This window comes from Eretmochelys imbricata, chromosome 5 (genome assembly GCF_965152235.1).
Source record: "Eretmochelys imbricata isolate rEreImb1 chromosome 5, rEreImb1.hap1, whole genome shotgun sequence".
Lineage (NCBI taxonomy): Eukaryota > Metazoa > Chordata > Testudines > Cheloniidae > Eretmochelys > Eretmochelys imbricata.
In genome coordinates this window covers 20,745,625-20,773,344 of record NC_135576.1, presented here as the reverse complement: position 1 = coordinate 20,773,344, position 27,720 = coordinate 20,745,625, and the positions used below count along the sequence as shown (strand labels likewise).

Below are 27,720 nucleotides of genomic sequence, written 5' to 3'. Positions count from 1 at the left end.
TCGTAAAAAATGTATTAACTGGAAAGCTGAGGTAATTAGTATGAAAAATCTTTCATGAAACAGGTTTGACAAAGGCCACCATTGAGTACTATGAATTTGTAGTGTTATTTGAAAGTAGAAGCAAAAATATTATAGCAAAGTATTAGTGTATTTTATCGTTAGATATTATTGAGCTCACCCAAAAGCTACCTTTGGTTATAATAAGAAAAGGAGGACTTGTGGCACCTTAGAGACTAACCAATTTATTTGAGCATAAGCTTTCGTGAGCTACAGCTCACTTCATCGGATGCACGAAAGCTTATGCTCAAATAAATTGGTTAGTCTCTAAGGTGCCACAAGTCCTCCTTTTCTTTTTGCGAATACAGATTAACACGGCTGTTACTCTGAAACCTTGGTTATAATAATTACACACCAAAACACTGTGTTAAAGGAACCTTATTTAAATTGCAAAGTCAAGTTGAAAGTTAGGGAAAGCTAGATTTAGGGTTGCCTCTGCAACCTTAATTCTGTCTCTCTGTGCAGTTATCCTGTGCACTAACTGTGCACCTTGCATAGAAAACAAAAGACGGGGCCCTGCACTAAAGAGTTTACAATTTAGATTTTAGACATGACACAGCAAATGAGGAGAAAGGGATGAGAGTCTTGAGAAAGGTCTAGGGCTACAACCATAAGATCATGTGGCTACTTAGCTTTGACATGTACACGTCTTGTTGGTTCTCTTTTGTTTTGATTTTGAATAAAATAAAGCTTCAACTCAAAACCAGACACATTAGTATAACCACAATAAAGTCTGCATATGGCAAGACGCATCGTATATTAGGCTCTGATTCAGGAAAGCATATAAGCATGTGAGCTAAGTAAGGGAAAGCACACGGTGGCACTGCCCAGGAGCAGCTCTGAGGCACAATCCCTCTGTTTACTTGGTGGGGAGGGAACTGCATCAGCCTTTACAAGATGCAGCATACGCCTCCTGCTAAGTCTAACCTGGGTTTGAGGGATCTATATGGGTTTGCCTAGTCTGCACACCTTCCTGTCTTCCTTCCTGCCCAATTAACTGCAGAGGGATGAAATGGGTGAACACAGCCCTTGCTGTTTCTTCTTTAAATACAAACTCCGACATAAACCTAATCCATTCTGAACCCCTCCTCATTCCATCTCTAATGTTACATAAATGAAGCAAGGGAGCTTTAACCATGTCTCTTGGGAGACTATTTAACAGTATCGAACATTTCACAGAAGTGGCACTTTTCATATCCTCATCTGACATTTTCCTTTTTTAGACCATAAGAACAGCCATACTGGGTCAGACCAATGGTCCGTCTAGCCCAGTATCCTGCCTTCTGACAGTGGCCAGTGCCAGGTACCCCAGAGGGAATGAACAGAAAAGGTAATCATCAAGTGATCCATCCCTGTCACTCATTCCCAGCTTCTGGCAAACTGAGGCTAGGGACATTGCAGAGCATGGTTTTGTATCCCTGCCCGTCCTGGCTAATAGCCATTGATGGACCTATCCTCCATGAACTTATCTAGTTCTTCTTTGAATCCTGTTAGTGTCTTGGCCTTCACAACATCCTCTGACAAATTGTTCCACAGGTTGACTGTGTGTTGTGTGATAAAATACTTCCTTTTGTTCGTTTTAAACCTGCTGCCTATTAATTTCATTGGGTGACCCCTAGTTCTTGTGTTATGAGAAGGAGTAAATAACACTTCCTTATTTACTTTCTCCACATCAGTTCTGATTTTATAGACCTCTATCATATCCCTCCTTAGTCCTCTCTTTTCCAAGCTGAAAAGTCCCAGTCTTTTTAATCTATCCTCATATGGAAGCTGTTCCATATCCCTAATCATTTTGTTGCCCTTTTCTGTACCTTTTCCAATTCTAATATATGTTTTTTGAGATGGGGCGACCACATCTGCATGCAGTATTCAAGCTGTAGGTGTACCATGGATTTATACAGAGGCAATATGACATTTTCTGTCTTATTATCTACCTCTTTCCTAATGGTTCCCAACATTCTGTTTGCATTTTTGACTGCTGCTGCATGTCGAGTGGATGTTTTCACAGAACTATCCACAATGACTCCAAGATCTCTTTCTTGAGTGATAACAGCTAATTTAGACACCATCATTTTATATGTATAGTTGGGATTTTGTTTTCCAATGTGCGTTACTTTGCATTTATCAACACTGAGTTTCATCTTCATTTTGTTGCCCAGTCACCCAGTTTTGTGAGATCCCTTTGTAACTCTTCACAGTCTACTTTGGACTTAACTATCTTGAGGAGTTTTGTATTATCTTCAAATTTTGCCATCTCACTGTTTACCCATTTTTCCATATCATTTATGAATATGTTGAACAGTACTGGTCCCAGTACAGACCCCTGGGGGACACCACTATTTACCTCTCTTCATTCTGAAAACTGACCATTTATTCCTACCCTTTGTTTCCTATCTTTTAACCAGTTACCAATCCATGAGAGGACCTTACCTCTTATCCCGTAGCAGCTTACTTTGCTTAAGAGCCTTTGGTGAAGGACCTTGTCAAAGGCTTTCTGAAAATCTAAGTACACTATATCCACTGGATCACCCTTGTCTACATGCTAGTTGATCCCGTCAAAGAATTCTAGTAGATTGGTAAGGCATGATTTCCCTTTACAGAAACCATGTTGTCTCTTCCCCAACAAATAGTGTTCATCAATGTGTCTGATAATTCTGTTCTTTACTATAGTTTCAACCAATTTGCCTGGTACTGAAGTTAGGCATACTGGCCTGTAATTGACAGCATCGCCTCTGGAGCCTTTTAAAAAAATTGTCATCACATTAGCTATCCTCCAGTCAGCTGGTACAGAAGCTGATTTAAATGATAGGTTACATATCACAGTTAGTAGTTCTGCAATTTCACATCTGAGCTCTTTCAGAACTCTTGGGTGAATATCATCTGGTCCTGATGACTTATTGCTATTTAATTTCATATTTAATTTCACACCATCACCCCACTCCTAATTTTTACTCCTTCAGTCTCCCTAAACAAATCCTCTCCTTCCTCAGTGCATAGACCCCCCAATACTTGCTGATTTTTAGTACTAGAACAATAGCGACAAAAGAAGCCACAATTTTTTGGAACTGTGAAATGAACACATGAAATAACTGCTAACTGGTAAAGGAGCCAAACCTATTATGAAAAACTAAACAGTCCTTCTAATTTAAATTTAAGTAATTTCTTCATATCTTTTGCAAGGGTAAGACATGCATATTGATCTCTCATATGTTGTTTTATATGTGTGCAGTACAAATTCAGCTAAACCAAGTTATCTGCCTGATGGAGCTTAAAAATGTTTCTCAATTTGATTTCAAACAGAACTCAGTGTGGAGGAAATGTAATTATGTTAGTAATACTAAACACAATGAAATGACCATCAAAACAATTTCCAAAGATTTAAAATGTTTTTCTTTTGATATAATTTAGTTAGGGCACCTCTTGTATGTCTGTGTTAGTACAATCTCTTAAAAAGTAGGCCTCAGAAATCAATTTGATTATCTCTCTGAATTAAGTATGCACAAATGAGAGCAATTGAGATCAATATAAATTAGGTTAAGTACTCCACTGTGTACAAAACCATTATGTAACAAGAAACAATTTGAATGAAGACACAAATAAACACATTGTAAGGGTGTGCAGCAAGTACATGTTTATCTGCTTATTTCCGTCAGCTACACATACATTAAACATGCTTGACTTTTTTTTATCCTTGTGAATGCCCTTTAAAGGCACTTGTCCATCATGATCAAATACACACACAAATGAAAATGCAGTATCCAGTGTGGATTCTGTTATTTCAGGGAAGATCAGACAATGGACTTTATGGATTGGAAAGATCTCTTAGGTCACCTAACCAAATCCCCATGCCAGTGTAGGAATGTTCCTATGGTATATTTTCTAGTGCTTTTCCCAGGCTATTTTCAAATGCCCCAATATATGGGGATTCCATCACTGCCCCAGGTGGGTATATCTTACACTGCAGCTGGATGCAAGTCTCCCAGTGCAGATTATCAGACTTGTGCTAGCATTGTTCCAGGTAGCACGGTAAAAATAGCAATGTGGCTGTTCTGGCTTGGGCTGGAGTTCAGGATCTCAAGCACAGAGGGACAGGTAGACTTGAGACCTTCAGTTCCAGCCAAAGCTAGAACATTCATATTGCTATTTTTACCACGCTATCTTGAGCCCCTGTAGCATGAGCCTGTTAACCCAGGCTGGGAGACTTCCCACAGCCTCAGAGATCTCATTATCAGGAAAATTGTCCTGATAGCCTAAATTTTCCCTTTCTTCATTTCATCTCAAGGATCCCAACTACACCTTGGACCACGTGAAATAATTCCTCTCTACCCTCGGTGTTTGCCACCCTTCCGATATTTGGAATCTCAGCAACAAAGCCAGTTCTAAAGTGATTAGCAATTAAATCTAATAGTCAGCACCTTGTTAACATTATTAATTATTTTAGAAAGGTACTTCACTCCATAGAAATTACACTTTTATTCATTATTGGCCTGTTCCAAGGTCCACTAAAATCCAGTGGATAGGCTCCTATTGATTTTAATGGGCCTCAGATCAGATCCTAAATGTATTTGTCTCTTGTATTAAAATATATTCATAAAGACTATTCTTCTCCCCTTTCAGCTTCTTTTAAAATATTAACTGTTTTGTTAATATTAACAAAAGAAAGGACGGAAGGAAGAAAGAGAAGAAAAGGAAGATGTTGAGGTGTCTTTCTTTAAGTCCATGTGCTGTGTTTAGCAAGTCTCAAGGTAGCTCAGTGATAGGTCCCTTATAAATATGACCTATAATTTAAAGATTATATTATATTATATTAGATTAGATTGTTATTTTTGGGGGTAGGGACTATTCTTTACTATATGTGTGTACAACACCTATTATAATAGGGTGCTGATCCCTGACTGGGGTGTCTAAGCAATAATGTAATATACAACAACAACAATAATGATTGGGCCCATTTATTACACTCTAATGCAAGCATGAGTTGAGGTGTGGTGTGGGTACAAGATTATTTAAGTGTCGTCCTTCCCACTGAGTGGTTGTGAGCCTCAAGCTTGGACTCGTATAGGCTCCACAGAGCAGCTCCGCTCTGCGTCCTGGCAAGGACCCTGCCCCTAATACATTTATACACCTGTTACTCAAGCCTGACACTGGGCAGGTAACTTGCCCTCTACTTATTAAAAATGTATTACCCCTGGTTTGGAATACTAAACTGCTTTGGTGTACTGGTAGATCCTTCTAAAGGTAGCTGCATTCAAAACTCTTTCATCATTCTGAATGTAAGAATTGGTGCTATCCATTGTATAGCTCTGTACAATTCATTGATGCACCAATCTGTTCCTGAGTTACAATTCTTCAGGTAGATTGTATAGCAGATTCCGCTTTAACAGCACATTGCAAGCAGGCCTAAAATAAATCAAATAAAACTTACAAATTGAAGACAGTAACACATTTACTGTAAGTCATGGAAACCATCTCTCAATTAAACAAAAAAGTTTGGTGATTGAATTTGACTAATTACATTTTGAATTTATTTCTTATCATGGGTCAATTCGCCCTAAAGCTGATCACAATTATGGCAGGGCTGGCACAGAACTGGCCTCAGGACCGGGGGAGCTGAGGTCAAACATCTTTGCTGTAGTTTTCCTCTCTTAGCTGAATGCCATGTTCACGGGGCACAAATGGGGAAGGAGCTCACCATGTTTGTTCAGATTTTCATGCTACATTTACTAAATCAAATCAAGAGTAATTTTGTGCCATTCAGCACAGTAGGTTCAAACCATGTTCATTATTGCTAATTATTAATGACTTTGCCCTCTGTACTCACTAGAAGGTCTCAGAGCACTCTAGAATCAGCAGAGAATTAGGCCTTCCCAACACCTCCATGAAGTGAATATAATTCTGTTATACTCAAGGGAAAACTGAGACCAGCCAAAGGTCACGCAGGAAGTCAGTGGTGGGAGCAGTACTTAGATCTCCAGATCTCTAGTCCTATGTTTTCCAGAGATTGTGATTCATAATTGATAAGAAATAATAATGACTTACTCGGAACGGCTCATATTAATGGGATACAATGGGGACTAGTGGACTTTTGTGCATTTGAGTCCTTATGTGTAATTTTTGGACCAGGAAATTTTTATGGTCAGCAACTAAGCCATTTATAGGCCTGATCCGAAGTCACTGAGAGTCTTTCTATTCAGGGCCTATGTAGATTGTCTCCAGCCCTTGTTAGGGATGGTTGGGGAGGGGACCTTTCTCAGCTGAGGAAGGCCAACTCAGTCAGATTGTAGCTTTTTGCTACTGAGGGGACCAACAGGGCCTGCTCATACGAGAGTGACCAGACAGCAAGTGTGAAAAATGGGGACAGGGTGTGGGGGTTAATAGGTGCCTATATAAGACAAAGCCCCGAATATCAGGACTGTCCCTATAAAATCGGGACATCTGGTCACCCTAGCTCATACATCTGACTGTGAGCAAGTGAGTTGTGGGGGCAAAGAGGGGTAGAGAGGGGAGTGGAGTGGAGAGTAATCTGCACCTCCAGAAAGGGATGTAGTAACTTCCCCCCTCCCAGAGGAAGGAGGAGCAGGGGAGGAATTGTCTCTCTGCAGAACCATCCCTTCCTTGAGCACCTCTTCCTCTCCTTTGCACCATCCCTGACTCCGGGCTGAGCCTAATGCCTCAGTCCAGCCCCTTAGCTTTTTTTCTCTCCATATGACAAGAGGGGATCTGCTGGAAAAAATCATGCTCAGCTCATCAATACATTCCTCAGTTATTTAGAGACAATTTTGGTCTAAAAGGTAATGTGGGTTGTAAAAAACAGCCTGAATCCAGTGCTAGCCCAACACATTTTCAGCTGTGCACTTCACCAGTATTTTGAACCCACTTTTTCACAATGGAATTGCTTGATTTTTGTGCTTTTTTTTTACCCTAATGGCTTTTTTCTTTTGCATTTTCCTTCAGAATCAATGCAATCGCTGGTTGACTCCTGAATATTTTGCCTTATTACTGAATCCACCTGAGAGAGGAGCAGAATCCTGCATGCAAAACTCACCCAGAAATCAATGAGAAGTTTGTGTGGAAAAGGATGCAGGAGCATCCTGCACACCAGGATCTTTCACCGGGGAGAAAAAGGTAATATCTAGTACACACAAACCTAATGTTGTCTCAACATATTCATGTCCCACTTATGACTGCCTTTGTGCTAGAGGTGCCCTCTCCACCCTAACAGCTTTCATTCTGAAGGCAGCCATAAAAGACCTGCTCGTCTCTCTGAACCAAGGAGGGGCCTGCTAGTACTAGAGATAGATGCCCCAGAGGAGGGTGCGGCGGGGAGGCTGACCATAGCTGAGTGATGTGTGTCTGGAAGGGATGGAGGCATGACCTCCAGTTTGCGGCTGAGGGCCACACATACTATATCTTTTCCGAAAGTGTAGCAAGGACCGCCAATAGTTGTGCTTCTCTGAGTGCACCTACAGGCACCCTGCAGCAGTATAAGTCTTAGTCAAGCCTACCTGGCCTCATGAAGAACAAGGGGAGAAAGACAATAGAGAGTGACTGCCAAAGAACACTTTTGTTCTCTTTTTACAAGTTTTCTGAATGTGAATTAGGGATGGGCAAAGGAGGGATAGCTCAGTGGTTTGAGCATTGGCCTGCTAAACCCAGGGTTGTGAGTTCAAACCTTGCAGGGGCCATTTAGGGATCTGGGGCAAAAATTGAGGATCAGTCCTGCTTTGAGCAGGGGGTTGGACTAGATGACCTGCTGAGGTCCCTTCCAACCCTGATATTCTAGGATTCTACTTTAGAACATTAGAGCTCTAGAAGTTCAGCTGGAATGCTAGTGGTCAGGAAGAAGAGAAGAGTGACTGAGAAAAATATCTAATGAAGAAACAGAGACCAGAAATAACCAGAGTGAAAAAAAATACAGAGAGTGATTTTTTTTAAACAAAAGGAGAGAGAGGGAGATAGAAATACATCTAATGAAAATTAGAGTCAGACCTTCATTGAGCAACCAATCAAGAGACTGACAAAAACTCATTGGTTAACAGAGATGACCTTCAATTAAAAGGATAGCAGAATTGTGATCAGTGTGTTTTTATAAGGAGAGCAGAACTGTGATCAGTGTATTTGGGGATCAGATGGAGCAATAAGGTAGGACTTTAAAAAGCTGGCACATGATAAATGCAATTTATCACATGGCAACACAATTTCTTACATGGATGGCAGGTACTACCCACCAATCCATATCTGGTGAGACTACTTCTAACATTTAGAGCCACTAAGCACCTTCAAAACAGTTTATAAGAACTGAGATATTTAGTTCAACATTAAAAATATAATTCAAGAGATTATTATTACAAACTTATACTATTTACAAATATTTAATGTATTTCCTTTAACATTTATATATGTTGTTACTTCTTAATTTTGAGCTACATCTACAGAAAATAAAATATATAGTCCCACAAATCCATTAAAATTTAGCTAAACTATAGACAGACATGCTGACATAGATGGTAAAAATGCACCAATGAACAGTGAATCATGATGCATTCAAAGACCATCTAGAGAGGATAAGGAAGTCATAGCAAAACTATATTCTTATTCTTACTGCTGAAGGCAGTGAAATAAATATAAATGTCTGTGTGTATCCTAGAAATTGCACCAACAGGTTTCTCCTTATCTAAATAAGAAAGATGTCCCAGTATCCTAACCAGCATTCCTCACCCCTTTCTAGTTCTTTATTAAACTAGCCCTCAAAGGGCCTACTTAGCAACATCCCAGAGAGAAGAAAGAGCCTCTAGGACTGAGCCCTCTGGTCTGCAGGAACATGCAGATCTGGGGCCCCACAGTCGCATGCTGGCCCAGCTCTTACCCCACATGGTCTCTTGGGAAGAACACTGACCTGATATTTTTAAGGTTGCAAAGCTGTAACTGTTCATGGTACTGAAATTAACATGAAGATCCAGTTGCAAAAAGTATTTGTATGCTCGGTATTACTGTGCAAAGAAATACACGCACACACTTGCCTTCCACACAGCAATGGCATTCACGACATTCAGTTCATATTGCCAAAGAATGCTGTTATGTATCGCAGTGTGCTCCTCTAATTTCTCTGTAATTGCTGTTAAGATGTCTTAGCTTTTAATTAATTTAACGTCATGAACTTCTATCTGTTATCAGTGGGTGGGTGAGATTCTGTGGCCTGTATTCTGCAGGAAGTCAGACTAGATGATCATGATGGTCCCTTCTGACCTTGATATCTATGAATCTATGAATCTTCCTTTGTTGATTAAAAAATTCATATTGAATTTTCTAATCTTGGTGAATATCTTATATTGGTAACAGAAGTTCCATGATATTGCCCATTACATACAAATAAATGATTTTACCATATAGCAACAAAGCATAGTAGCAATCTTGGGGAAATCACCACTGCAGCTATGTAGCAGGTAGGCAGATAATAAAAGAAGAGGAAGAAGAGCTTTCTTGGGTGCTGGTTCAAGACTGTGGAACAAACTTCCACAGGAACGAAGTACCACCACAAACCTCACCTCTTTCTGTACCCAATGCAAGGTACACTTCTTTGACCTTGCCTTTGCTAATAGCAATATACATCTATCACTTAACAACAACTACGATAATAAAAGCCATAGCACACACAATTTCTCCCTTGGGAAAAGCATGAAAGAGAGAGCGAGAGCAAACCACACATGACAGATATTAGCCATATCTCTTAATGCACCTCTGGAAGGTGGTCAGATACCATGGTGTTGAGGGTGGTCTAAGAACCAGAACAGAATAGAACAGATTTTGCTAGCAATTGTGCATACAGTGAATGTTGTTCATGGCTAAGATTTTCAAAGCAGAATTCTTACAGTCACCTTAGTCCTTATTTAGGCCTCTATCTAAAAGTGGCCTGATTTTCAGAGATGTTGAGCATCCACAGCTTCCTTTGATTTTAATGGAAGCTGCTAGGCCCAGATGTTCCTCCCACTGAAATCGATGGGATTTAGGCACCTAAATCTCTTTGAGGATCTGGGCCTCAGTAACTTTCAAAGGTGCTGAGTACTAATAGCTTCCGTTAAAGTCAATGCAAAGCTGTGCATGCTCAGCACCTTAGAAAATTAAACTTCCTTTATTTAGGTGCTTGAATATGGATTTAAGTGCTTAACTTTTTTGGCCCACTTTCTGAAAATAAACAGCGTACAGATAATACAACAGAAAATATCATAATGCCACTATATAAATACAAAGTACACTCACACCTTGAATACTGCATGCAGTTCTAGCCAGCCCATCTCGAAAAACATATATTAGAATTGGAGAAGGGCAATGAAAGTGATTAGGGGTATGGAGCAGCTTCCATACAAGGAGAGATTAAAGAGAATGGGTTCATCTTAGAAAAGAGATGACTAAGTGGGGGTATGATAGAGGTGTATAAAATCATGCCTGGTGGGGAGAAAGTGAATAAGGAAGTGTTATTTACCCCTTCACATAACACAAGAACTGCGGGTAACCCAATAAAATTAGTAGGCAGCAGGTTTAAAACAAAACATAAGGAAGTACTTCCTCACACAACATACGGAAATCTGCGGAACTCATTGCCTGGGGATGTTGTGAAGGCCAAACATATAACAAGGATAAAAAAATAATTAGATTAGTTCATGGAGAATAGGTCTATCAACGGCTATTAGCCAGGATGGCCAGGGATGCAACCCCATGCTCAGGTTTCCCTGAACCTCCAACTGCTCGAAGCTGCAACTGGACGATGGAGGATGGATCACTTGAAATTATCCTGTTCTGTTCATTCCCTCTGAAGCATCTGGGACTGCCTACTATCAGATACTGGGCTCCATGGACCCTTGGTCTGACCCGGTGTGGCGTTTTTCGTGTGACAATAAAGCCACCAATAGGTGGTGCTATGGTTCAGAGCTGGAAGGGACTCTCTTCCACCTCTGCTGGGAAAATAGTAGCTCAGAATTCAGTGCCTGTCTCCAGCAGTTTTTGCATATTTGTCTTTATCTTGATCCTGCATTTATCCAGACTATATTCCAAATAAAAGCACTGTTTGCACATTCATGTTTGCTGAAATGCACAGTGATCAAGTGAATATAAATAAAAAGTGGTCAGTGGGAGTATTTTGCACAGATGAATCACTGATGGCATTTAGGTACAAAAATGTTTCATCATCAGTAACATGATTCAGCAATCAGGAAATGCAAACAAGTTATGCAAGCACTTTGCTGATCAGCCCAGAAAAATCAGAAGTATTTAAAGAGTGCAGGATTGGTCTTACACAGTGTTTTGCCCTCCTTGTGAACTATCATTTTTTGTACACGAGGGCTAATTGTGACCATTGACTTTTCAAAGCAGTAAACAATTTGGATGGGGTTAACTGCACTTTCTGCAAGCCCTGACTGTGTAAACAAATGTCTTATCCATTTTAATAGGAGCACATTATTCTGAGAGCTGATTTTCAGTCCAAGCTGCAGCAGCTGCTCTACAGGTCACTGGTACCAATAAAGCAATTTTCCAATGAGAAAACACTTCTCACCCAAGGGGACTCAAAGGTTTTACCAGGCATTTCATAACCAAGTTGAGCTTGGTAGCTTGCCTAAAACTTTGTAATGAGAGCCATTTTAATTGCATTCTTCATATGTCTGCTTACCTTACATTTGGTGCAGTATTTGCTTAACAGAGATTTGGTGCACCTTCTAAGTGATAATATTCAGACTTTTAGTACCTCGCAGTCAACACAGACATTAGGATATGGCTTTGTGTTCAATTAACCTGAACCATAGTTGAACTCTGCCCTTTGAACTCCCTAAACAGATAAATACATTAACTCACCTAGGGATCATTAATATTTTTCATCCTGACAAAAATTTAAGAACTGCACTATTAAGCCCAGATCAAATAGAGAATTAAAACAGAATGTCTCCTTATTTGTTATTCATGCAGTTAAAAGGCCACAGAATTAGTGAGGCTGATCTAGCAGATTAGTGCGGTAAGCAAAAGGGCCTTTCACAGGTTGTAGTTATTGGAATTAGCATAACACGTTAGTATTATCCAAGGAATGTAGCAGTCATTCCTGTACTATGTCCTGTATTATCTTATTCTTACAATCCTATGGACTCTTCCCAGGGCCCATCTAACATCATATCTACCCCCAAAATGCCACATGAAAACTGTATGGAAGAGATCTCAGCTGATGCAAATGGTTGCAAATCCATTGGTTTCAATATATTCTATACTTAAATAGAGCAGTTCAAAATTCTGGCCTGGACATACATTTGAAAAACCAATTGTCATTGAAATACAAGTGAAAAACACATGTATTAAGGCTACCTTACAATTTGTAAGAATATTTGTACATGTAAATACACTAAAGACTCAATAAAAATTAACATATCTGAAGGAGAAATAATTGCACATTTTGGCAAATATTTTAGGGCTTGGCCCTTCGAGTTCTTTCTCAGCCAGAATTCCCACTGACTTCAACATTGACTTCAATGGAAGTTTTACTGGGGCAAAGGCTGCAGGATGGGCCCTTAGTTTTCTAATATTTAAAATCCCATTGTATTTTTCTATCTTGCCTTTTGTTTAGATCTCAGGTTTAATGCTGCCATACTACCCTAGATGAGACCACTTAAAAGAATATTGCAAGCATGAAGGCTAAATCTATTGAATGGGGGGTCTTTAACTATGTGGTTTCCTTAAAGGGAAAGATTAGATCAATAGGATCAACACAAAAGGTTTCCCTGGCCCTGCATAAAACAGTAAAGAGCTTCTCTTTTCACTGGTTTAACTTTCCTCTCTGACAAATGCAAATCAATGGATCTGTGTTTACAACAGATTCTCTAACAGACTCAGAGAATTCCCGTGTAGACCAGGGAGATGAGAAGTTTGCAAGTTGAGGGAGCTGTACTGGAAACTGGGCAGAAGTCCCAGGGTCATATCAATGTGCATAAAATGGAGCAGATTGAAGCTGCCCTCTTATCTTTAATGTGAAAGTCTGGTCCAAGGACATAGGAACATTGGAACCTACAGTCAACACAGGCCATGCTTGAGTCATTATTATTATTCATTATTATTATTGTTATTATTTTTAACAAATTGACTTTAGCCATTCACTTAATGGCATAATTAACTAATTAATAACACAGGCACCTCCGAACACTGCCCGAAAGTACATTTAAATCAGTAAAATTCAAAAAGGGTAGTAATGCACAATCACTAAACAAACAGCCTGCTCTTGCTCCCACTGAAATGAACGGAAGCTTTGCCAATGACTTCAGACAGAGCAGGGTCAGGGTCTGAGCATTCAAACCAATGTACTGGGCCTAACTCTGATCTCTTACCTGTTTTGCACCAGTGTAAATCCATGGACTTCAGTAGCATTGCTGCTACTTCACTCTGTGTCAGGGAGATTAGAAGCGGGTCCAAAGAATCCAAACCAAAACCAGCTGACTGGGGAAGCTACTGGGCAGCTCTGTAGAACCAGCACTTTGGCCGCTCCTGAGCCAGCAGTCCTCAACAGGCAGGACTCCAATTGCAAATGGCTATTTTATTATTCATAAGACTTGATCCTGCACTGTTTATTCAGGCAAATGTCCCACTGGCTTCAGTGGGACTTTTGGTTAAGTAAGGATTGCAGGTTCCTGATCAATTTAATATTAACAGAAATTAATCAATGACAGGAGCACCTACGTTACATACTGAGATGATAAACACACTCTGAAAAAGGGAGGTGGATACACAGGAATGCACATTCCTTCCTCATTAAAAACAAATATAGTTATTTTGTCCTCTACAAAAAGTATGATTCTTTTTCCTGACATGTTCCCATTCCCTTTCCTGGTTCCATATGATTAGTATTTGTGACATGCTGCCAACGTAAATATAGACTATATACATTTAAACTATTTTCTTCCTACAGGAAAAAGTATATGTATATTTGATTACATGAGCTAAGGCCCAAGTGTGATTAAATTACTTTAGAGGTATGCTTATAACCCAAACAATGTCTGCCTGCCTGTTGAGAATAATTCATCCGAAAATGATATAGAGCAGCCCTGCATGAATATAAATATGTCTTCCCTTTGAATATTTTGGGCCTGATTCTGCAGGCCTTAGAAATAAAAAATTCCCAGTGAAAACAATGGGAGTTGTATCCTGGTAGGCATTACAAACTGGTCCCTTTGTGTGCAATGCGGTGCATAAACTCTTATGTCTATTTTTAGACATTCTGACAACTGTTATTTGAGATTCTGGCCTTTCCTTAGAATATTACTATCTCAAGCTTCCTCCTTTTAATCCTTATAGGACCTCACACTACAGAAACCTTTTGGAAAGATTTGTACACACATGCGCACACACTGAGACAACGGAAATAATGTTCTTGTGTCTTCAAAACATTTGAGGAACAACTAATTCCTTAAGGGAGACATGGGAGCCAGATCTTGGCCTTATTAAAATCAGCTGCAACATGAATGGGATTTGACCCATAGAGATCTATGTATAGTGAGCTTTAGCTATATTTATGTTCCATAAATCGAGATCATGACTGAAATCTGTACCGCCTGAGCTTCTTACACATCTCTAAGAGCTGGGCAAACACTGCAGATAGATATCAAACTATGCACGGAAGGCCATAAAACTATTAAGCAATTCTGATAATTCAAGTACAGAAACGGTTGGAGATGAGCAACCGACCTCTTCATAATCCATGAAAAAAAATAAACACTAGGAAGAGCCACACCGCTGGCGTTACCTGAGAGCAGGGACGGGGTTCTCCCGGAAGATAACACAGCTTAGCTACATTTGAGTAGACCTGGCAGGAAAGAGGACGGCATGCGGTCGCAGTGTTACTATAACCTGGGCAGCGTTTGGGTTCTTCCTCTCATTCAAGGGGAAAGTCAGGGTCGAAAGAAGAAGAAAGAGGAGAAGGGAAAGGCAAACACTGAGGCAGCGAGGCTGCATAGTCGCACGGCTGGCCGGAGATCCACGCCCCGGAGGACGCTGTCATTTACAAAGGTCCTTCCCCGCTGGGACTCTCTCCGGGCCTGCCTATGCAGGTCTCCTCTCCCCGGGAGAATCAGGCGCCAGGCTGGACGGGCACATGGCACGGATGGGTGCTGGGATGGGATGTGCGTGAAACAGGGCACTCTTGGCACGAAAGGTCTGCCCTCAACGAGCTCCCTAAACCGGTGGGGCTCCCTGCTTGCAATGCCCTAAAGGCAAGCAACAAAATGCGTAGGCCAGGATTACAGAAAGTGGGCTGCTGGAGGGAAGGGGTTGGATGTATAAGCAATAATTAAATATATTACACACACACACACAAAACCCATCAAGGGCGTTTCACTGTTACCACCTGAGGTCAGGGAGTAAACGCGCCCTGGTTTTACCGGGGAGCCAGAGTACAGTATAGACCATCTGTATCTTCCAGCCCATCTGCCCGCTCCCATCCGCTCCGAGATTTTGCAGGTTCACAGAGCATCCCGGATCTGTGGAGGTGACCCCTCCCTGCACCGACAGCGCTGGGGGAGACTCGCGTTTCCAGACAGCAGCTAGCTCCAGAGCCGGTGGCAATGCTGTAATGCGACTGGAGAAGGATAAGCGGCAGGAACACACTGGTGGCACGGGTGGAAATCCAAAGCTGCCTTGCCCCATCACCTCTCATCGGACATTGTACAGGGGCTAGGTCTGGGCTAAGCCGTTCCCCTCTTCTACACCCGGCTAGCTAGGATCTTCCAGCAGACTTTACCTGCCTGGGAGCCCGGCTCAGATCAGCTGAAAACCACGGCTTGAGGGACTTGCCAAACTATTCTGTGCAGGAAGCCACAAAAATGAAACGACAAACAAGTCCTTTGCAGAACTCCCTCCGTCCCAGAGGCTATCCACCTACCCACGAGGGAAAAAACACCTGGAGAGCACCATTTAGAAGGAGAATCGGGGGGAGACAGATTTGTCGTTACTGAGTTTTTATGTTTGGTTTTAGTTTGTTATATGTAAAGGTTTTTTTTTTTTGTTTAAATAATGCTTGGATACTTCCAATTCAAAACACAAAATTATTTAGATGACGATCCCTTAAAAACGAATTATCAAAACAAACAAACAAACCAAACGAACGAACAAACGCAAAACCCCACCATCCATCTCATTTTGAGGCTCCATCTTAGCCACAAACAAACGAACTCGGATCCACTGTATACATCTGGTTTTGTTCTGAACTGAAATATTTTTGGGAGAAGGGTGGAAAGAACTATATAGCAAGAACGTGTGTATTGTGCGTGAGTGTGCGACACAAACACACAGAGAGAGAGAGAGAGAGAGAGAGAGAGAGCAAATGTATAAATTTTTACCTAAACCTGAAAGAAAGAAAGAAAGAAAGAAAGAAAGAAAGAAAGAAAGAAAGAAAGAAAGAAAGAAAGAAAGAAATCCAAGTTTAAAGTTGGAATTTCCTCCTTATTCACAATTTTGGGTAGGGCTTTCAGAGGCCATAGTCCTCTGGGGTCAAGAAGTGAAATAATTTCCATTCCCTCGCCGCTAGACTACACAGGGATGTCAAATAAACTCTTAACGCTGAAACTTTTGTGTGGTTTCATCGGATCGTTACCCCCAAAATATTTGATTGTATTGAAGCTTTGAAAAAATGAGCACAAAGAAGTAGAAAAACAAAAAGAAGGCCGATTATTTAGAAGTGTGTAAAATGTTTGTTATTGCTCAGAGAGCAACTGTCTACTGTGTAATTTACCTGTGTAGGGAGTTTTTAAAACCCTCTGTATTGGTCTAAGAGCACACACTCCTTGTTAGCTCCTGTGACTAGTTAAGGCTGGCTTGCTGTATGTACATGGACATCACGTACATACAGTCATTTATAGTATGCAGAGTTTTTAAACCAAGTTAGGGAAAGCAACGACTGCGCATGCACCGCAGCAACTGTCCAGATTTGGGGGCTGAGAGAAGGCATTGGGAAGAGGGGTGATGGAAGCCCCACTTCAATCTGTCCCCATTAGCCTGACGCCGTGTCAGACAGCTTCTGTCCGGAGCTGGCAGCTTTCACACTGAGAGCCATCTCCTAGGAGGATGAGACAGGCACGGGGGTCATTTTTGTACTGGTCCAAGTGAAAAGCGTCCCCTCTAACGCCGGCCTGTCCTTCTGCTAGCTTAGTACCGCACTGAAGCAAAGCACCCAGCCGTATGGTCGCCTCTTGGCACCACTCCTGGGGGAGAGCTGAGAGCGAACCCGAGGCCCGACCCGCAGCCTGCTTCCCCACAGGGCTGCAGGATCGGCTCCCTCGGGGAACCGAAACGTGGCTTGTAGGGTGAATCGCCATGTTGGCCATTATCTTTCACAATCTGCTCAGCCAATGTTTTGGGAAGGTTCGCAAGGTATGGGGAGAGGGAAGGATTGCGACACACACACACACACGATAGGGGAGTCTTGTGCTGGGAAAGCCAGCGCCATCAGCTTTACTGGAAACAAGCCGGATCAGGTTCCAGATCAATGAAAACTGGGTCCACACGTTTATGTTACTGTTGCCAGCATTAATGCTCTTTTAATCTTCTAAACATTATCAGCATCGATCTCCCTCCATATACACATTTGTTTGAGAAAAGTGACATAACCACATGGTTGGAAAGACTGGAATAAAAATAAATGTTGGAGCCTTCTCGCTTTATGAGATCCTGTTCCCCAGGTTATTTCGCGTGTGGTGTTCTCTCTCTCCTACCCTCAATGCTCTCAGGGACCCAGCACTAATGCATATTAGAAAGGTGTTATTGATTCACAGGGGACTCGAAAAGACAAGGACAGTAGTGAGCTAGCCCTTCAATTATTAATTTGATCAGACCATCAAGCAAAAGTATGTCTGGGCTATGTACAAATGTTAATGCACGTTTCTATAGGGCGCAAGGTGCATATTGACTCAAGTGACTTGACAGCGTAGGTACAGGATTATGTTTTTCATTGGTTATAATAGAATATTGCAATATGATATTATAGGATAAGATGTGGCTACACATACAGGCATAAGGCTATTCCCATATGTGCAGCCAGAGCTGAGATTCTGTGTGTCCACACACACACACACACACACACACACATTCATAAATGTCTCTTCTCTCACTGAAACAGCTGCAGAGAAATGTGAACTCTCTGTCTAATGGAATTATAGGAATAGGTTAAAATATTAGGAAATCTTATCCATAATCATTAACAACTATTAGATGCGTCCCTTTACCTCTTTTCTACCCTCTCTGGGTTTAGCTGGAAGGGGGGCGGTTAGCATAAATTAACAGGGCTTCAAATATGAAAAGTTACAGCCCAAGCCTGCCGTCCCAGAAAGCAGCCGAAATCCCACTGACTTCAACAGGAGCAGGACAGGGTCTGGAATGTGGAGTTCGCCACCTAACCATGATTGCTCTTTCCTTTGGTGTCAAAGGGACCGCGTGTCTAACTGGGCCGAGAAAGCAACGCCAGCTGCAGGGATCTGGCGTGTGCATCCGCCACGCGAACGGCACTCTTTCGTCGAGGGACGGGGGCTGGGACACGCTGGATGTTAATCGAAATGACAATGTCCTAAATGAGCTAACTGAAGGAAAAGTCGCATGTTAGAATTAGCGCCGCAAGTTACCCCTCCCCCATGAAAGCAAAAGCAGACGACAGGTTTCAGAGTAGCAGCCGTGTTAGTCTGTATCCGCAAAAAGAACAGGAGGACTTGTGGCACCTTAGAGACTAACCAATTTATTTGGGCCTAAGCTTTTGTGAGCTACAGCTCACTTCATCAGATGCATTCATAACTGTATTTTCACTGCATGCATCCGATGAAGTGGGCTGTAGCCCACGAAAACTTAGGCTCAAATAAATGTGTTAGTCTCTAAGGTGCCACAAGTCCTCCTTTTCTTATAGCAGATGACTGGCTTTAGTTTTAATTTTCTTCCCCGATGTAGATAAGGCGACTGGCATATTCGTCACCACATTACTGTATGCAGATCTCCTCTGCCTTCACTAGTGATGTTTCCCTAATTGAAAATCGTTCAATTTCGTGTGCGCGCGCCTAAGTGATTGTATCACAAAGGTGAAAACCATTAACGCGTGATCTCTCCCGCTTCGAAGGCATCATAATTTGATTAGTAACATTAAACGTACATCGCACTCCTGAGAGCCTCCCTCCGAAAAGATCCCAGAATTGATTCTACTTCCAGGATCCCAGCGCCGCAGACACACACAGACTCTGCGGCGAGATACATTCATAATGCTGAAAAGGCGAAGGGATAAATACACAACCCCCTCTCGCCCTGGGTGTGTTAGAGAAGATACCATGAATTTTTAATAGCCTACGAAGTCAAGAACAAAATCACCTTCCCAGTCCCGTGCTCTTTCCCTCCTCCCCTGGCCAGACGGGGCCATAGGAATTGAAGGGGGAAAAATAACCAAGCCCACAGCACTGCTGTAAAAATGAATGTACCCAGGTGGCTTTGGGCCGCCTCCTTCCCCCTGAAAATCTCGAAGGCCCTCAGTGGTGGATATAGATCCGAAAGCTGAGGCTCCGGGTTTGTGCCTGTTTAACCCAAACCAAAGTGACGCTGGCATCTCCGGTTGTGGGGCGTGCAGAGTTTTCTATCAATAATGCATGGAGAGATGGCTTCTGTTCTCCCCCCAGCCCCCAGCCCCTGTAGCTACACTGAGTACATAATACCTACTCACCCAAATCCCCGCCACGGCATATCTTACTACAGGAGTGTGATCTATTGACCGAAAAAATAGTCTCCGATGATATACAGGAAGTCCTTGACCCACTTGTTGTTGCTAATAAAACCACACAATAAATGGAAAAATCTCACCTTACTTTAGATACTAGATACAATCCGGATACTTGTATGCATCTATTTAAACGCCTCTCAAGAGCAATATATTTTATATGCCTCTTTTCTTTATTCAGGACTTCAAGTGAACGATCAGACCTCATCCTGCAAATTTAGCAACTCTGACCAATTCCAAACGGCATCTCTAAATGAATCGGAATAGAGCCCCAACTTCTCTGTTTTGTACGTTGCACTTGGGGGGGGGGGAAATCGTGGTTCACACAAAGCTTGCCATATCAGCTACACACTTCCAGAGACGCACTGCAAGAATCCCACCGACCACTGAGATAGGCCGAAGAGATCTATTCACTATGGACTTCTCACACATGAATTGTCCCTAAGACCGCATGAGAAAAGAGGAAGGGAGTGGAACTTGCCTTTCATTGTATAGTGTTTCCAAATAGCTTTGTTAGAAAGTGTGCCAACTACACACACACACACAATTAGAAACAAAGGATTTCAAATCTCACACCAGGTTTCAATGGGACATTGTTAACAACAACAACGCACACAACTTCCCCTACCTTTTGCGTTTATTTCCACGATGTAGTAGGTAATAATAATAACAATTAATATTAATCAATAATTATAATTAGTAAGAAATCATATCAGAAGCTCCAGAAAGAACTTCACTCAGGATTTGACACAACCAGGAAAACACAACCACCACCACGACCCCCTCTGCGCACAAATGGAGGGTGGATTTTGAAGCAAAAAGTAATCTTTCCGAAAGGTTGTTTCCTATTTGCCCTCTGCTAATCAATAATACCAAACGATTACTTGGTACAGATTGGAATCAATCCAACCACAGGTGAACTAGGTAGTTGTCAGAGTAGAAATCTCTTCTAAAATGCATTTGTAAATATGCAGCTGTCACATTATAAAAACGAGCCACACACACTATTGTATATATATATATATATATATATATATATATATATATATATATAATGGGAACAAGTTTGTGGTAAAGGGCTAGTATGTGTCAAAAACAGGTTGCCAATATTTTATGTATTATGTTAAAATGTGATGGGACAGCGAAGCAAATTCCAATTAATGCAGATATGTTAATTCTTGCCTGCATGTCTTTCTTTCCAGATGTAGAGCCAAGCAATGCTGAAAGGACTGCAGATGTTCCTCTAGGCAGTCACTTTCTCCTCTCTGTATGAAAAGAGATTTCCCCCCCCCCCAATATAGGTTTTTCCAGTCTTGACAAGTCTATTTTTTGAAGCATAAATATTCTATCGGTTCGCTCCTCCACTGCACACTATATCCAGCAAAGAAACATCTATACATAATCCCATGTACACTTTTCCAGATAGCGATTTATTTTCCAACCATCTGTATTATTATCCCCCACTCCCCCTCGAATAGCAACCTTAATGGACGATTTCTTGTAATCTTAGAACAATAGAGGGTTGTACTTCTCTTTGATTACAGCAGAGGGAGCACAAAACAGCTCACCTCACATTAGAACAATGTACCAAGTGTGATTGTCTTCTCCCTCGGCTTCAAATCCAGCTCTCTGCTCTGTACAAAAATAAGCGCCCGTGTCTGCAAAGAGGGTATTGCAGCCTTACACTTTTGCATGCAATAATCTATAGCTTAATTTCTCGGCGCGTAATGTATCACACTCCTAATGTGCTTCCTTTCACTGAGGAATCTAGGAGACTTGGAAAAGATTCACACAACCTCCGCCGTGCAAAGGAAATAGACATTTTGTGATTTGTCTAATAAATGCGTTGATGCGACAGCTACTACTACCAGAAATGAAAGATACTGGCGCTGTGGGTAAAAAATATCAAACGGAAGCACTCAAAGCCTGGAGAACAGCTATTCTAAAACTGCCCCTCACAAAATGCGTCATTCTTTATAAGAGATTTCCCAGGATCTGTTGCTTTTTCCTCCTCTAAAATTGATAAAATACATCCGACACCACCCCGGGACCTCTCGTTATGTCCAAGGAAGTTTTCCGAGAGAAATAAACAAAACAAAACACATCTACCCTAGAAATAAGGATGCAATGTACCTACCATGCATCCTTATCGTGGGTCAAAACTGAAGAGCCTTTTGCTGGGCGTACTGGGGATTTTCAAAGTGCAATAGGAAATGTCAAAAACTCGGCACTATTCTAGCCCAGATCATGTGTAAAGATTACAGAGCAGGGTGAAAACAAAACATCCAAACCATTGTCCTCTTAGCAGTGCCACCAGACAAGCCAGTCTGGTAGCACCCAGTAGCTCGAAGTAGTCAGATTAAGACTATTAAAGGGAGACGTTAAACCAAGACAAGGGCAATCTATTCATCGTGCAGCTCCTTAAAAAAACAGCCCCTTGAATACATCAAGCACTAGGCTGTGCCTAAAGCCTGTACCGGCAGCATCACACTACACTGTTCAGTGGCTCTTTCCCTGGGACGCTTTGTCTATTTGCATGTGCATAGAGATCGTATTACGGGTGCCAGAACTCACCTGCAAGTCTTAAGGCTGACATTCTCTGGAACTCGGGTTCCTGCAGCCATTTCCACATTCTCCTGAACGTCTCCCTGCCAGATTTCAGCTTACTCCAAGGTTTAGGGTTCCTTAGAAGGTCTGAAAGGGTCCCCTGAGAACGGCACAGCACCCTCTGGGCAAAAATCGCCTGGGGGATGCTGTAGCGCTTCAGCTCTGCAGTGATCCTTTGGGCCACTTCTTTGGTGTTGATCTCTTCTAACTGCCCAGAGTTGTTAACTTGAGCTCCGGAGGAGGAGGGCGGCCTTTCCCGGCTGGAAGCCAACACGGGCCCGTGAGGCTGAGCATGGCCAGGGTGTCCAGGATGGTGCATACCGTTTAAGTGGGACATCATGGCCGCAGGGGGGGTAGCCAGCCCCCGGGAGAGGTGCTGCTCACCCCTGGCCAGCATGGCAGTGTGGGCATCAAAGTTGGGGCTAAGCATCTTGTCGTGGCTGGGGGGTCCATAGGTATGGAGGCTCTGCTGGGTGTTGTGGATGGACCCCAATCCGTTGCCCAGGGGGGTGCCAGCCAAGGGGGACAGGCTCTGCCCCATGCCGGGCATCTCCTTGTAGGGGCTGTAGAGGTTGTTCATGGCCGGCAGCCCCCGCTCGTCCCTCATCAGGGTGAAGCTCCCGCTGACATTGCCGGAGAGGCGCTGGTGGTGGTGGTGGTGATGGGGGTGGTGGGCATGGGGGTGGTGATGGGGGTGGTGGAACTTGTCGGAGACGGTGGAGATGGGCGGCAGGGGCTGGAGCGGAGTCAGGGTGGTGTAGGTGCTGCTCATGCCCATGCCAGGGGGCGAGGAGTCACAGGGCATGCTCATGGCATGGTGGAGGGGGATGGACAGCTCCGGGCGGTAGTCCCCTGCCCCGTCGAGCAGGGAAGCCATGCTGGACACCATGGCCGAGCGGGACGAGGCAGAAGCTAAGTCCTGGTGCGAAGGAGGAGGGTGGACCCGTAGCGATCCGGCGCTGCGGCTGGGGTGGTGCGGGCTGGGGCTGCCCAGCAAATCCTGCTCATGGCTGGCTGCCCCGTGCAAACTGCCCAGGCTGTCCATTGTCATCTCCGGGTTCATGGCGCAGGCATCCAGCTCTTTGGTGAGGCATCGATAGGCGGTGTAGGCAGTCTTCATTCAGTCCATGGGGGTGCTGGGCTGGCGGGATGCTCGGAGCTGGGGGGCGGGGGGGGGTAAAATAAGGCCTCTCAGTTGTGTGTGTGTGTGTGTGTGTGGGCAGGGGGAAGGGTGTGTGCGTGTGTGTGTGTGTGAGGGGTGGGGGTGGGGGGGAATCACCAGTCTCTATCAGCCGGGCCAGCGCCGTTCCCTCGCCATGTCCTAGCGCTTTCCTCCTCTTACGTCTTCTGTTTAGGTAGCTGGAGCTGTCCAGAGTGGGTTTGCTGCTCAAACAACCTAGCTTAGCCCGGCTGGGCAGGGCTTGGGCCAGGACTGACAGGCAGCCCAGCCAGAGCCCAGGGAGGGAATGCTGAGCCCTCGCTTTGTCGGGGAGAGCCCTCCAATGGGCGAGGGGGAGGGTGGGACTGGAGGCTTAAAGCTTGGCTGAGATTTCAGAGCGCCTTCCCCCCCCCCCCCACACACACACTGGAATCAAACGTCAAGGAGAGAGCGAGAGAGCGAGTTTAAAGATGCAGCGTCCCCCTTGTCCGGGGGAAAGGCAGGCGCCGTGTCTCCGAGCCTGGGAAAGCGCCCCCCTCCACCTCCCCCCCAGCAGCTGCGAATCGGGAGGCAGAATTTGCTCTCAGTAATAGTCCAAAGTAAGATGCTACAATCGTGACTTGACACAAATACTCGTGTAAGCGGCCGTTTGCTGCCGTCTTGTAATTCAGTGTCGCACAGAGGGCACCCCCCTCTGAACTGTCTCTGCACCGTGCTTGCCAACCGAGGGTCACTATTTTAACCCCATCACAAAGTCTGGGCGGGTGGCGTTTGCACAGCGCCAGCCAACTTAGGACAGAGGCATTGTTTTAAGTTTATTCTCATAAATCGCTCCTTTATTACAGTATTCCGTCTCTCTGGATCCCTGCAGACTGCAAAACAAAGCTGGATCTTTCGGCACTCCAGATATGATTTTTTTTTAAACTAAAGTGAAGGACCCCGTAAACACAATGCCCCCAAAGAGTCTAGCTTCATGTTCTAATTACTTGTAGTGACGAAGTTTTGCAGCTCCCCCCGGTTCTGCAGCACGTCTGAACAGCCTGCTTCGGGCTCGTTTGACTTTTTAAAAAGCTGTGTACCACTTTTTCTCTCAAGAAAAGCCAGGCATTATGCAGCACACGCTGCCATATGGCTCTGCAATCTCTGCGTTCCAGAAGGTAATACACTTTTTGCATAGTCCTAATTCTGTTCTGAAATGGATCAGTGGATTCGGAAGGCATGACCAGGGCCTGTCTCTCACTTTTCCCTCCTCTCTTCAAAAGCCCCTCTCCATATCTATTCCTTGAATCTGTGTCCTCTGTAAACCGTGAAGAAAGACAATCACCAAGAGAAAGGGCATTGCAGCCAACAGCCCCTGCCTGCCCCCCAAAGTAACAGATTCTTGAGGAGCAGGTTGCTCTCCCTGTGTTATTCTGGAGGTTTGAACAGGCTGAGGTTGCGCAGATGTTGCCTTTGTTTACAGAGACAGTAATTAAGGGCAGGGTGGACATAAGTTTGAAAAGCGTGACCTATTTTCTTTTTATCAGCTGTCAAAAGAAGAGCAGGGGGTCTTCTTAAGGCAGCCCCTTCCAACCACTTCCAGCTGTTAGAGAAAACTTGATAAGAAAAGAAGGAAAAGTGTCCAAAATACTGTATGTGCCATCTTGGCTAGAAAAAGGTTTGATTAATCTGGAAAACACTTCTGACTCTCCCTTGATCTTTCCCTTTCTCCTGCTATCTGCACAGGGAGAAAACATCCCCTCACATGAATATACAGTAATGTTATGGGGTCAACTACGGAGAGTTCTGGTCAGTGCAAGTATTTTCTTAACTGACCCTTCCTTCCCTCTTGCGCCAGATCTTTTTAGTAAATTGTTTCATTCTCTATATTTATAAAGGTGGATCGCCTTGGTTGTCAGGCATCTATAATTCACTACAAAAGCTCATGCTATTGCAAGGTCATAGTCCCTAGTTGGTTGGTGTCACCATTGATACCCAAGGTGCTTGTACATTTCCTGAAGCATACCATGAAGTTTTTAAAAAAGCCATCCTGAAGTACAGCTGTTCTTAATGGCTTTTGTAATCTGTGCTTCATATGCAAAGGTCTAACCCAACTAACTTCACACTTGCACAAATAAGAAGCTCTTCTTATATCAATAAATTAGCATATTATTTCTCTTCCTTTTCTGGGAGTGGTTTTGAGGTGCGGGGGTGGGAGTGTGTAAACTGTAAAATAAACCTATTTTCTATCATGATCAAGATATACCCTGTGAGCTGCACTTCTGGGCTTGGGAATGATCACGTGTGACGGAGTTTAAAGGTGAGTTGTTGCACGCTCCCACCTCCGGATCAATACTGGGTTTCTCTGTGAAATCATGCAATCCTATTTCTTCCTTTGTGTATCAACCGGGCAGGATTTCGACAGGTTTCACGTTTAGTTTCTAATGGAAACGGGACATTTTGAGGTTTACCCTTAGCAAACATTTACATGAGAGATGCACAGACTGAATGAACCACAGTCTAAGGTCCTAGTTTTAAATGAAGTCTCTCCTCCCCTTTTTGTAAAATATTGAATTGTGTGTTCCCATTCAGGTTCATTTATACAGGGGCAATTTTGATAGCAGTCACATTTTTTTAAAGTGTTCATTTATTTTGTGGGTTTTGTAATGGTACCGTTAGATGAAAACTACAGCTCCAAAGGCCAAGAGAAGAGCTTTGCAAACTGCTCTTTGCAGAATTTAAGAGTCCATATTTTACTCTCTTGATTCCATTGAGTTATTTCCCCTGTTGGAATGATTTTTCAATATATTGGTAAACAATGCAGAAACTGTGATATATGGTCAATACAATTCCTTCATTAATAATATTTGGCCAAACTATCCTGTAAAATAGTATAGCAAAGCACATGTAATATTCCACTTTAAATATGACACAGATAGTTGGAGGGTATAATCACAGTGCATAACAGTGTGATAAAAGTAGATATTATACAAATATTTTGAAAATAAGGTGTTTCATGCTCTATTTTGTTCCTAAAATCAAGATATCGGGCAAATTAATGAGATATAAATACTTCCAACTAGATTAAATATATCAGCAACTAAAGCTTGGCAGATATACATGATTAATGTAAAATAAACTACATATATATTTACAGAAGTAAACAAATCTCACAGTCTTCACTTATCTTGCTGATAACACACACAACACCTATTTTAGAGACTATTTTAGCCATTTTCAGAATATTCAAAAATGCCTGCAATTCTTTGAATGTAGAAAGACCAGAAACACATTTATTCTCCAACTAGGGTTATGAGAGAAGCACAAAAAGATACAATAATAGTGAGTTGATTTGAGCTACTTTATTTTTGTCCTTACCAAAACCATCTGGCATGTGAGTGCAGGGGTATTGATCAGAATCTGTGTGCTGCAGACCCCATGCTAATCTATAGCGTTACTGGCAATCAGCTTCGCCAATGAATTGCATCTGTCTGTACTGCTATCAAACAAACATCTTCCAAAAAGTTCCCCTTCCCCAGCGTAATCATCCATTCAGGGGTAAGTCAATCCTCTTACTTTCTGATTCTGCTAAGAAGAATTAGATAGAAAGTTTGTGTTGTTGGGTTTTAAAGGAATGAGAGCATTTTTTTCTAGCCAGTGAATGATAATGGTTTTCCAGACAGGCCTCAAGCGTTTGTATTAATCTGACAACAAATTCAATTTCACTATTGTAGGGGAATTTTTTAGGAGAGGCAGAAGAATCATTATACTACCTAAAAATGAAGAGCTGCATTTTAACCACTAAATTCTATGTTAGTAAGAGGACTATGCTGAAGAGTGTGCAGCCATTTATATGCATATGTACGGGGGTGTATACACACACACACACACACAATCTCCAAAGGAGATCCCTGTAGCTTCTGACACATGTAGCTTGTTTATATCTAACCATTCAATAGGTGTAAGAGGAGAGGAAAAGTACATAAAGCCAGCCTGCAAGTGAAAAAATGTGTGATCAGCCTAGAGACAAAAAATCATTTAGATCACGACCAAGAATTGTTTCCCTGGGTAACTGTTGGGAGCCGAGGAATGGCTGAATTGTGCAGGATCGCCTCCCTCCTTAACCAAACGCGAGAAGTTTTTGTTTTGGCTAAGGGTG

At 42.8% G+C, this 27,720-nt stretch overlaps 1 protein-coding gene across 1 annotated transcript in view; it reads right to left on the bottom strand.

Annotated features, from left to right (window-relative positions):
- The window catches only part of ONECUT2 (one cut homeobox 2), a 40,851-nt gene extending 17,308 nt beyond the window's left edge, over positions 1-23,543 (bottom strand). Inside the window, exon 1 of the mRNA XM_077816222.1 lies at positions 22,391-23,543. Within this exon, the coding sequence (XP_077672348.1) occupies positions 22,391-23,543 (1,153 nt within the window). The remainder of the gene's footprint in view (positions 1-22,390) is intronic.
- Between the last annotated feature and the right edge of the window lie 4,177 nt (positions 23,544-27,720).